The sequence below is a fragment of the Echinops telfairi genome, unplaced genomic scaffold (genome assembly GCF_000313985.2).
Source record: "Echinops telfairi isolate 266 unplaced genomic scaffold, ASM31398v2 ScPeMD7_7468;HRSCAF=8506_0, whole genome shotgun sequence".
NCBI lineage: Eukaryota > Metazoa > Chordata > Mammalia > Afrosoricida > Tenrecidae > Echinops > Echinops telfairi.
In genome coordinates, this window is record NW_022111369.1 from 46,826,722 (window position 1) to 46,839,382 (window position 12,661).

At 40.3% G+C, this 12,661-nt stretch overlaps 1 protein-coding gene across 1 annotated transcript in view; it reads left to right on the forward strand.

The window, feature by feature from the left end:
- Positions 1-12,661, forward strand: part of RASSF6 (Ras association domain family member 6) — a 67,471-nt gene that overhangs the window by 38,682 nt on the left and 16,128 nt on the right. Inside the window, exon 3 of the mRNA XM_004703371.4 lies at positions 10,249-10,327. Within this exon, the coding sequence (XP_004703428.1) occupies positions 10,249-10,327 (79 nt within the window). The remainder of the gene's footprint in view (positions 1-10,248; positions 10,328-12,661) is intronic.

The following is a 12,661-nucleotide window of genomic DNA, read 5'->3' on the forward strand; positions in this document are numbered from 1 at the left end:
TCAGTGGGATGCATTCACCATTACTATGGATATTTACTTAACTTCTGAATATTTTCCCCTTATTCTAATATGCCATTAATTTAACTTATTTTGTGTTAACACCTTATTCTACTGTTTTAATCTTCTAACCATGATATTTCCATACCCCAATATCCATAAAAGTGCCATTAATAATCAGAACCCCTCTGCCAGTAGGTAACAAGAAATATGGAAGGTTTCTATAGTAACCAGCTGCTATGTGTTACACTGACGTCAACAAACTATCTCCTCAAGAAAAGATCATAAATATCTTAGGCCTTTAGGAAATGAGCCTGATAGGGAATGTGTCCGTTGGTGGTATAAAGGGTTAAACACTGGGCGACTCATCCAGAGGTGCCTCCAAAGAACAGCCTGGCAACTGTTGCTAAAAGGTCACAGCATAAACCCTATGGAGGTCTACTCAGCAAAACGTGGGATTGCCAGGATCGGAGACTTTCTCAAACATCATTTGTGTTGTTTAGTTTTGCAAGTCTATAATGTCTGCTGCACCGACTCAATTCTGCGGATATAGGAAGAAAGTAACCATGGTACATAAATGAGTTCGTATGCCTGTATTTCAACAAAACTTACAGACGCGTGTGGCCCTGAGCACGGCTGGCAAATGCTGAAGGTCACGTCGACATTTCTTGCTGGTGAAGACATTTAGTTAGGTGCTGTTCAGATACAGAAACATGTTCCAAATTGCTTGTTTCTATGGACTAACCTTTCTGACCATACATGGGCCTAAGGTAAATACTTTCCAAAGATACTTGGACCATAGTTTGTAATGAAGTTTTATCAGAAACAGGAGCTGAGGGACCAAGGTTATATAAAGCTTCATTTGCTTTCATAACAACTCTCAGAGCTCAGCAGATCAAGAGGTGCATCCCAAGTGAACCTGAACTTTCTGTGTGCTGCTCTGGCATTCAGTAATGAGAGCTACATAATTTACCAGTACTATAATTTTTAGAAAATACCCCCACAACAATGGCCCCAAGGGGAAAATATCAGAGTACACAAAGATATTTAGAGCAGAAACATTCATTAACATTCAAATTTTAAAGTAAGTCAGTTAGGAATGATAACATGGAGGAATTCTGCAGAATCATTTTGTCATCGTGTGGACTGTCATGATACTTGGGAATATGCATATTTAAAATTTGTAACTGAGAAAAAGGCAACATAAAACATTTAAGTATGTAATAATCAAGATTCATGAACTCTCGTTCAATATTCAGAAAGTATTTAATAAGTGCCTACTCACAGTAAGTCTCTAAGTTAACAGTGAAAAATCAGACTCAAATCTCTTTCTTAATGATATCGATATTCTTATAGGAGGGAAACAGAAGAATTGAGGATCAGCGAGATCTTAGCTAGTAATTTATGTTTTAATATCATTAAGCTTTTTTCCCATCAAATTGCTTATGTAATAAAAGCTTTTTCCCGTTTGTTTGCTATGTTGCATTTTTGAGGGATAAGAATTTTACTGATGAATTCCTTTAATAAATATTTGTTGTTTGTTAATATTTGTTAAGTGAGCCAGCCACTCTTCCAGAAAATAAAAACATAAAATAATTGCCGGGAAGTTGATTCTGACTCACGGCCCCCACATGTGTGAGAGCAGATGAGTGAGCCACAGGCTGTCCAGTGGTTGACTTTTCTGGAAGTAGATCGCTAGGCCTTTTGCCAAGGCACCTCCAGGTCGACCCACACCCCTTTTAGTAAACAGTCAAACAGAGTAACAGTTTTCGCCACTCAGGGACTTCACGTGGAATGTCGTGAAAACAGAACCCACAAACACTCCATTCATGGAGCCTGTATTCTATGCAGGAGACAGACATGTTAGACAAGTAAAATACGTATTATTTAGGAGAAACTGTAAAAGGTTGAAAATGAGGACATGGAAATGTTCCGATAAAGCAAAATTGAATATTGGATGGTTGACAAGGACTACATGAGACGGTAACTTTTTGTTTAAATAATGAAAGAAAATACGTTATCTAGCATTACGAAGATCTGGGGAAGACCATACGGGGAAGCAGGATCGGTGAACTTGGAGGCCCAGTGGTAAGAGTGTCCTTAGAGACTGGAAGGAACGTCAAGGAGGCTATTTCGCTGGAGTGCAGTGAGTGAAGGAAGGCACAGTAGGAAATTAAATCAAAGAGGTAACAGAAGATCAGATCAGATCCCTCTTGTTAGGTCATTGTGAGGATGCTGGCTTGGATTCCGAGTAATGAGAGGGCATTGGAAAGCTTGGAGGAATTGAGATAGTGATCAAGTTTCCACTCAAAGATTCCATGCTGTTTGGAGGGCAGGTGACATCGGACCAATACAGAAGGCATTTTAAAGGGCTAGAGCAGCAATCGAGGGGAGAAATATTGTTGGCTTAGACCAAGATGGTAGTGATGAGAGTGACAACAAACCACGTCATGAAGATATTCTTTTGTCAGCCAAAAGGTTTGATGAACTGGACAAAGAATGCAAGAGAAGAAGGTTTGTCATGATGTTGTTGTTGTTATTAGGTTCCATAGAGTCGGCTTCTACCCCTAGTGATCATATGAACAACAGGACAACATACCGCACAGTCCTGCAGCATCCTCACAATTGTTCCTATGCCTGAGTCCCTTGAGGTAGCCACTGTGTCATGTCAATCCATCAAGGGCCTTCCTCTTTTCCAGCCCCCCTCCACTTTACCAAACATGATGTCTTGCTCCAGGGACTGGTCTCTCCTGATGATATGTAAGACAAAATCAGCATCCTTGACTCTGAGGATCACTCTGGACTTACTAATTCCAATACAAATTGGTTTGTCCTTTTAGCAACCCCTGGTGCTTTTAATATTCTTCCCTAGCACCACAATTCAAATGTCTCCATTCTTCTACAGGCTACCTTATTCAATGTCAAACTTAGGACACCACAGCTTGGGTCAGGAACACCTTAAAGTAATATCCTTGCTCTTCAATACTCTGAAGAAGTCTTGTGCAACAGATTTACCTAATTCAATTTGTCCTTTGATCTCTTGACTATTTCCTCCATGAGCATTGATTTTGGATCCAAGCAAGACAAAATCCTTAACAGCCTCAGCCTTTCTCCATTTATCATGATGCTACTTATTGGGCAAGTTGTGAGGGTTTGGGTTTTCCTTATATTGAGTTAAAATCCATACTAAAGGTTACAGTCCTCGATCTTCATCAGCACATGCTTCAATTCCTCTTCACTTTCAGAAAGAAAGGTTGTGTGTTCTGCATACCATGGGTTGTTAATAAGCCTTCCTCCAATCCTCGTGCCTCACTCTTCTTTATATAATACAGCTTCTCTGATGATGTGCTCAGTGTATAGATTGATCAAGGATGATGATAGGCTACAACACTGACATGCACCTTTCCTGGCTTTAAGCCAGTCAGTATTCCCTTGTTCTGTTCATACAATTTTCTCTTGATCCATGTACTAGTTCCAAATGAGCACAATGAAGTGTTCTGGAATTCCCATTCTTCTCCAGGTTAGCTACAGCTTATTATGGTCCACACAGTCAAATGCCCTTGCTTACTCAATGAAGCACAAGCAAACTTCATTCTGGTATTCTCTACATTGAGCCAAGATCCATGTGATAGCAGCAATGATATACCTTATTCCATGTCCAGCCTGAACTTCTGGCACAATGATATTATTGGTATCATACACAAGTAAAATTTTGTAAAGAATGGCATGAAGACAATGGGCACAAGCACTGAAAAGAATGAAGCTTCTATGAACTGAAATTGGAAAGCCTGGCAGAGGAACTGGTGGGAGGTGCTGAAAGAGACTCAGTTTAAACAGAAGTCATTTGGGATGCCTATTATCCTCTGAGTGCAGAAGTAGGCTGTTGAATGGATGAGTCTAACATTAGGAAAACATGTCTGAGCTAGAGATATTGGACAACATAGTCCTGAAAATAAGGAGATAAACTAGTGGGAGAGTCCAGACAGGAAAGACAAGTGATCTAAGGGTTGAGCCCAACATATGTCAAAACTTATAAGTCAGGGAAGAGTTTTTAAAAGCGAGTGAGAAATAATGTGCAGAAAATTGGAAAGAAAAGGATACCAGAGATCAACCTCATGAAGGGATCACTGAAAATATGGGTGCTACAGCAAAGTATGGTGAAGAAACTAGATGATACCCGGCTATCCGGAAAAAAGCAAAACAAAACAAAAAAAACTTCTGGGATTTTAAAGACTTTTTTCAAACAAACACACATCTAAGTGAAGTATCAACTGAGTCCATATGGAAGAACCACACCAACTATGTGATCCAAGGATTGTATATAATATAATCCAGATCTAAAGGAGGGAATGGCATCAGAGCTTAGTTGTGACCATCTGGTTTACAGAAGGTTATGGATGACAGTTGAAGCCCCAAATCCATTTGCATGATCTACAAATGAATTTAGCCTCCTGTGAATCCCTTCCAGTCATCATTGAGGGGTATGAATAGTCCTGTTATTGGATAGAGAACATTGTATCAATTATGGCAGACATAGGTCAAAATGTAATATTTTACCATTTAACCTCCCTGTAGACCCATTTTAATGCTATTTCTTTTTTTTTTAAGTGATGGGGAAATACATGTGGATTAAGCTCATTGTGAATCCCCTTTGACAATAGATCAGGTATGCTAAAATGCAGAATGAATTGGAAAGTGGATTGTTGCAGATGTAGTTAGGTTAAAATTCAGTACCCTATAATTTGATCTGCCTTATGATTTGTTTAAATTTGTCCTAGTTTTTCATATTTTCTGCTTTCTTTTCTAATGAGGTCTTTTTATCGGTTTTACTTTGTTATTGTGGTTTATTTGTTGTTATTGTTTTTTCATGTTTTTCTGTATATGAAATCCAAGATGAGCCATTCTATGGAGCCAGTAACTGGATTAATGATCCTTTGGGTATATGGCAGGGAAGGTTGGGAGGAAATGGGAAGCTACTAAAAATGAGAACAAGATTTAAGAATATGTTCTAAAACAGATTGTGGTGATAATCATACAGCTCTTCTTGCTGGGATTGAACTATTGAATTGTACGCTATGTGAATTATATGCCAATAAAACCGTTGGAGAAAAATGGACATCAGTGTAGTATTTTGCCTGATAGGTGAAGATAAGTTAAGTATGAAAGAAAAATCAACTGGACCAAATTCTGCTGATAGATCAGCACACGAGGACTGGGACAGAAAACCACTGGTTGTGACATCAACAGAAATGTTCGATGACAATGAATGCGATTGGATAGAAATTGGAATAAGTTCAAGAGATAATGAAAGGAGTCGATGTAGGAATATCCAGAATCTAGTCCATTTTTTAAAAATTGGTGATTTGGTGGAAATTCAGAAGTAGAATATTTGCCTTCTATGAGGGAAACCCAAGTTTGATTCCAAGACAATGCATCATCCATTCCACAGTGGGGTCTTTTATGTTGCTAAATTCTAGCAGGTTTCAGGGGAGCTTCCAGACTAGGACAGACTAAGCAGAGAGGCTTAGTGATCTGAAAATCAGCCCATGAAAGCCCTGGGAATCATCATGGTTCAATCCTGTTGTTTTTGGAATCACCAAAGACTGTATGCTAACTTGATGGCAACTAGCAACAACATGCTGACAGGAACGCTACGAAAAAGAGGAAATTTTATGATTCAAAAGTGAGAAGAGGGAATTACCTTGAGGGAAAACATAGGATTTAGTATGCAAGTGAATGAGTCAGCCTTAGCTCTGGAAGACGCGGATAGGTACAGTTACAGTTTGGGGGGTAGATGTGGAGATGAGAGGGAGATAGTGGAAATTCTATTATGATTACTTTGAGCAAATTGCTCCTGCTCTCATCTCTTTTTCCTTATCTTCACCACCACAGCTAGTAATACCTTAACCCTTCCTTTTTCTCCATAGCACATGCTGCTGTCCTTCCCTGACTGCTCACTCCTCCACACCTTCACTCTCCACAACTTCCCTTAGGGACCTAGAGGAAGCCCTGCCCTCCTGTGATTCCCTTTAGTCATCCACCTCACCAACACTTAGAGTGCCCATGCTAGCCTTTCTGCTCATTTTCCTACTTTCTAGATTTGGATCCGCACTGTCTCCTGGGATTCTCCTAAGCTAGTGACAGTTAACTTATAAACTTCTAATGAAATATTAACTAGAGTTTTGCATGATGATGTGGTCAGATCTTAACTGTGCCCATCAGGGGAGTGTAATAGCTTTGACTCAGCTTCATTTCTTTATTAAACAATAGTTCTTGGATGCAATTTTACCCAAGGTCGGGCATAGAGCTGACAAATGGAATTTTGCAGAAGCATTTCATGAGAAGTAGCATTAATGCAATCATTCTGCTTGGCAAATGATTCTACTCTCTGAGATCAACAAAATCACTTGCTTTCCCTGTCCCAACACCCAACAATCAGCTATCTGTGTATTACAGTCACCACACCCTCCTTTGCTCATCAATAAACCTTTGTCCTTGCAATCTCACAATTTAAAAAGGTACCTTTACCAAATATCAGAATAGAGAGAGTAATTTACTTTACCTGAGTCTGTTTTAATTCAAACTCTAGCCCACTGAAGAGTTCAGATGCTTCTGCTAGGTTCTCAGAGGTCATTTATCATCTATAGATCTGCAGGCATCTTATTTACCTACCATGACCCGGGAGCTCAATGAAATGAAGGATTGCGTAGCGGACTGCGCATTGGGCTGCTACCGTACCTGCAAAGTTAGCCATTTGACGCCACCAGCCTCTTTCCTCAGAAAGAAACTTAGAGCAGTGGTTCAGATCATGGGTTCTGGAATTTTCCGTTTCTTTAAGTATCATACAAGTCTAAACAGAGTTGGCATGAGCATTAAATGAGGCCGTATGTAAAAAGTGCGTAGATGTTCCTGAGGCACGTGACTGGAGCTCAGTGTTTAAATGGCTTTGATGGCTTTGTGTCCTCTAGAATGATAGAAAGGGTGGGTCCCTAATGGCTGGGAAAGAAGAGCTCCGTGTAGAGTTTCTTAGCAGGACAGGAAACGGGTTTGGGAGTTTTATTATATGACATTTCCTGGAAACATAAAACCATGATTAACATTTCTATGAGAATTGCTGAATACTTCTTGACTAATTTTCCTTTACATATCTTGGGTGAAAATCAAATATGTGGAGAAAAATAAGATTAGAGGCCTGGAACAATCCAGACTGTTCATCCGTGGGGCCTGAACAGCGGATGGCTTCCTTGAAGGTCACATCTCAATTACACAGTGCCCAAACCCACTGCCCTCCAGTCATTCTGACTCATAGTGACTACACAGGACAGATTAGACATGCCTCCACAGGGTTTCCAAGCCTGTACTCTTTCTCCCTTTTTGAAGAACAGAATTGTGTTTTTTCTCTCAGAGTTCTGGAGACTAAAAGTCTAGATCAGGGTCCCCACTCTGTTAAACCCTTCCTTGTCAAGAGCCTCAGGCCATCCCTCAGTTCTTTGGGGTTCATTGCCATTCATTACTATTCATTTGATTATAAACAATCCATCTTCCTGTGCATGGGTTTGTGTCTGAGGTAGTTAGTTAATTGTGCCAATGTCTCTGATAAACACATGTGGGTTAATTGAAGGGCGGAGGGATAAATGGCTCAGTGAGCCTTGCCTTTCTAGTTATCAAGTCTCTTGCTTTCTGATTGGTGGACCAGGGTGCAGCTGCCTTAGCCAATTCTATGCTTCAGCTGGCACGGCTCACTTCCTGTAAGATATCCACAAGAAGAAGCTGCATGGACCTACCCCGATGCAACCCTGGGTGCTGGAGCAGCTGTGTGGAGACCCCTGCCAGTGCTGAGATGCTTACACGTTCACTGACTCAGCTTTCCTCCTGCAGTCGGCATCATAGTGTGTGTTTTGTGAGATGGAAGAGGACTTTGTGGATTGGTGTTGGACATATGGGCTAATGTTGGACTTGTGGGCTTGGGCAGCACTGGGTTGGGATGCTTTCTTGATGCACACTTAACCTTTATATAAAATTCTCTCTTATAGATGAGTTTCTGTGGATTTGTTTCTCTAAAGTACTCAGACTAACACAGTGTCTATGATATTTGTGTGTGTTTGGTTTTAGGGTTTTTGGGGTTTTTTTGTAATTTGGGTTAAGTGTGCAGAGCACATTGGTTTTCCACTTAATCCTTTTTCATATTTTAATTTGTGATTTTGTTAGCGCAATGCCCACAATGCAGCAGCACATTTACCATGTCCTCCCTGTGTTTACCATTCCTATGTGTGCTTCTTTGCTATTCCTGCTTCCCTTTTAAGCTTTACCCCCTGGGTATATACTGCCCTTTGATCTTGGACTGTTTGTTCTGGGAATGTGCATTCCTCTGGTGTTTTGTTCACTTTATAAACCTATTATTTGGCTGGAAGTTGAGTCACAGGCATGGCTTAAAAAGTTAAAATGGATTAAGGTGGAAAAAAAAGTTAAATGGTGACTAAGGCCCATAGTCTCAGTGGTTCCACCAGTCTCCATCAGACCTATAAGCCTGATCTTTTTTTAAAATTATCCTTTCAGTTGTGCTGTCTGGCCACCATCTAGTTCCTGTGGTCTCAGGATCATGAAAACTGGGGTTCCTTTGGACTAATTGCTTCCATGTGCAGGACTATAATGATTCTGGAAGCAGACTTCTCCATCTTTCTCCTGAAGAGCGGCTGATTGTTCAAATTCCTGACCTTTTGGTTAGCAGCCGTGTCCTTTAATCACTATGCCACGGAGTTTTCTTCATTGTACAATGAAGGAATTGTATTTTAATATAATATTTTCTGGCTTTGACTTGGGGGCATGATTCTGTGACTGTCCTGATGGGCATTTTCTACAAGAACTAAAAAGTATTTTAAGAGTGAGAATGGTTCTAAGTATATAAATACATAAATATATAAAATGTATTCCCAAAGAAGTAGAGAAACTCTAGATGACTAACTGCATCTAAGCCTGTTATCTATAAGCTATGTCTCCTCTGCATACGTAAGTGGACCATGTACTTACAATTACTCCATTCAAGAACAGAGAAAGACTTGGTTTCTAAAGACCTGTCGTGTGAAGATGTAGGATAAGTGTCGCGAGCTGTGCTGTCACCGAGTGAAGGGTAGAAGAGAGGCAGGTGCCTGAATTCCAATCGTCCTCCTGCCACCCGAAGTGATGTCCTCAGGAACAGTAACCATTCCTTAGTGATTGCTGCAGCCCCAGAGAACAAATTGTGGGGTGCGTAATAAGTTCTTAATTTCAACTAAAAAGCAAACTCACTGTCCTCCAGTAAAGTCCAATTCAAAGAAACCCTATGGTACAGAGTAGCGCTGCCCCCCATGGATTTTTGAGACTATAACTCTTTTAAGGGAGAAGAAGGTCTCACCTTTCTCCCACAGAGGGGTTGGTGGGTTTAAGCTGTGCCACCAGGGTTCAAATTATTGGAGAAAATAAAAAGGAACAAGCAACCCAATTTTGGATGTCTAATGCCTTCCACATAATACTTTCCTCAACACGTTTGTCTTCAGTTGTCTTCCCTTCTTTGTTATCTATGTCTGAAGTAGCACCTTCAACATTTATTGATCTTCCAGGAATATTGCAATTGTCGATGGTGCACATTAAGATAAAGTGACAGATTCCATTGAGACACGTTGGCTCCTCCCTTTGTGAACTGTGTGGCAGTTTGACTGCATGTCAACTTGCACCTGTGTGAATGTATCAGGGTGGATTCCAACCTATCAACCCTGTCACAGCCTGACGATGCTTCCATGTGGAGATGGCCTTTTCCTAAGAGAGACACCGTCGTTCCCCTGTTCTTCCTTTCACCTTCCTCGTGGCCGGGACTCTCTGTTCTGCCTCCTGGGTTGGCCGTATGTGGGCCACCAACCTGCAGAGCTATTGTCACCCTCCCATGTGCCCGCTGACCCCGGAGCCCCACTACTCTGCACTGCTGCCTTGTGACCGGCCTGCGTCCTGCTGCACGTTTCTGGTCACCAGCCTGCAGCTCTCAGAGTTGGAAAAGCTCCGACCAGCAGCTGACCCATGGACTTACACTGGACTGGCCTGGGATGCCTTCTTGATATAAAATTACTTGCTGATATAAAAAAATTCTTTCTTATCCACTTGAGAGGTTTTGTTTTCCTAGACAGCACAGCTTGGTCCAAACGGAAAGCACTGTTATTGCCTTTTGCCATAAAAGAGCCTAAAACCAATTGTAATCGAATTCTTTTTTTTTTTTTGCTTTAGAGACCAACTTAATTCTTTATTGAAGACGTATAACACTTTTTATGGGAACCAGAAAAATCTTCATATTTTATGCACACAGGTAAGCACATCAAAAAATGCAATTATAGTTTGCTTCACATTAAAAATTCAATAAGTGTAAAGGGGAGTAATTGGGTCACACAACTCCACTGAGAAAAGCAAGGGGGAGAGGTCCTTTAACTTGATTATGATTTTTGGTTTTAGAATGTATCACAAAACATCAGCCTTTTTACATCCATGATTTTCTGAGCACTTTTTGGAATAAGAAAACATTTTAAAATCATTTTTGTGGTATATGTGCTTTCTATTTTTAGAACAGAGTATGAATAGCTCAGAAACAACAAGTCCATCAAAACACTATCCTAGATATTTTCTTACAAAAATACACCAAGTAGATCACCGGCTTGAAGTTGTGTTATATGCTGTTCTGTCTTTCAGTATATGACTGGAGAACCAATGGGGACAGCAAGTAGAACAAGGGTTTCAGGGGTGGGGCCACAGTGGTGGTGGTGAGGGGGAGAGCAGAGGTAAAAGCTAGATGATGTCAAAGAGTCCAGAAAGAAAGAGAATGTTTGGAATCTGACTGTGGTAGCGATTGTACAATACTGCTTGATGTGAGTAAACTATGGAATGACATACGTATTAACTCCGAATTGATAATTTTTTTAAACATTAAAAAAATGCACCAAGATTCGTGATAATTGTAGACGGATGTTCGTTATGATCTCATCTGCAATGGAGAAAATATGAAAATGTTACTTTCTCTTCACTGTTATGTTTCAGAAGTAGCACGTTCAACATTTATTGATCTTTCAAGAATACTGCAATTGTCAATGACCCACATTAAGATAAAATGACAGAGATTCTGTTGAGACATTTCTATCTCATACCTTTATGAACTGTGGTGGCTAGGTTTTTATGTCAACTTGCACCTGTGTGAAACTGTAGGGTGGAGTCCAACCTATCAGTCTGATGATGCCTCCCTAGGGGCGTGCCCTTGTTGTAAGAGAGACTCTGGGAATTCCCTTTCTCTTCCCCCTCCTCTTCCTCCTCACAGGGACTCTTGGTTCAGCCTGCAGGGAGGCCCCATTTGTAGGGGTGTAACAGCCTACTGGTAGTTAAATTAAGTTCAGATGTTTCTTTCTTCTTTCTTCTTTCATTTCTTACTTTGTATTTGGTCTTATCAATATGGGGTATTTTGTTTGTGTTTTGTTTCTTGTTTTTAATTTGAACACCATTTAAATGTCAAGTTCTCTGTAGGGAGAACTTGTTTGTACTTTGTTTGGTATCTAATGGCAATCACTTTTCATAGGAACATAATCTTTCTGAACCCAGGGAACATTAAAATCTTCAACTCCTGTTTAAATTTTCAGATTTGCTGGCCCACCACTGAATTTAGGCAACTGTGCTTTGACTCAAATTTCCAATTAGAACAGAAGAGTTTTTAAGAAGTTTTCCAGCATTTATTCCACCATCTCATGATGGTCCCATGAGTAGATCTGTGCTCCACAGGGCTCTCAAGGATGATTTCTTACAAGTAGATTTCCAGGCCTTTTTTCTGAGTTGCTTCTGGGTAAATTTGAAGCTCCAACTTTTCAATTAGTAGGCACTCATGCTAGCCCTTTGCACCTGGCTCTTAATAGTAAACAAAGTAGGTATTTCAGTTACCTTCCTAAATGTAATAATACTTAAGAATAGAATATTAATAATTCATTTTTAAAAGAAATTTTCCTGACTTTTCAATTCTTTTACTTTAATATCATCCTGTACCATAGATCTTTAACATGTGTACTTTGTAAGGTTCTAAGATTTAAGGGAAGATGAAACTTTAAGAAACTGACGATTTATATTTTACTTCAATCGTTTCTACAAAACTCACGATGTTAAGAAGTTTGTTTTCTGGATTAAATGTTTCTTTGGTGTGATTGTGAATCCTTAAGTTGGGGTAGCTCCTTTCCAATTACATAATTCAGTGCTCAATTTTATAATAAAACATCTATTCCTATAATTCTTGAAAATCATATGAAGTGAAGTGCACAATGAGGTTATCAAATTGTCTGACTTAGAATCTAGTATTTTCAAAATCGTCTGACTTACAGACGACTGAGTGACCGAGGGGAACACTGTTCACAGGAGACTGCCGGGAGAACAGTGGGCAGCTGTGCTGTCTCTGATGGAGGGGTGGCTCTAACACGCATTTAGTAGCCATCCTGGACACTGATCTAAAAGACAGTGAAAGTATCTGAAAAGTTTCTGACAGCAGTGATGGACTAAACCATGCAGAAGCCTACAGCACAAGCGTTGCAGGCAGCGAACACAGTCTGAATGAAGGGCATGAGCCTGGCACAGCTGAGCGGATTGTGTGGGCGGAGCCAAGTGAAAATGAGCAAGTGAC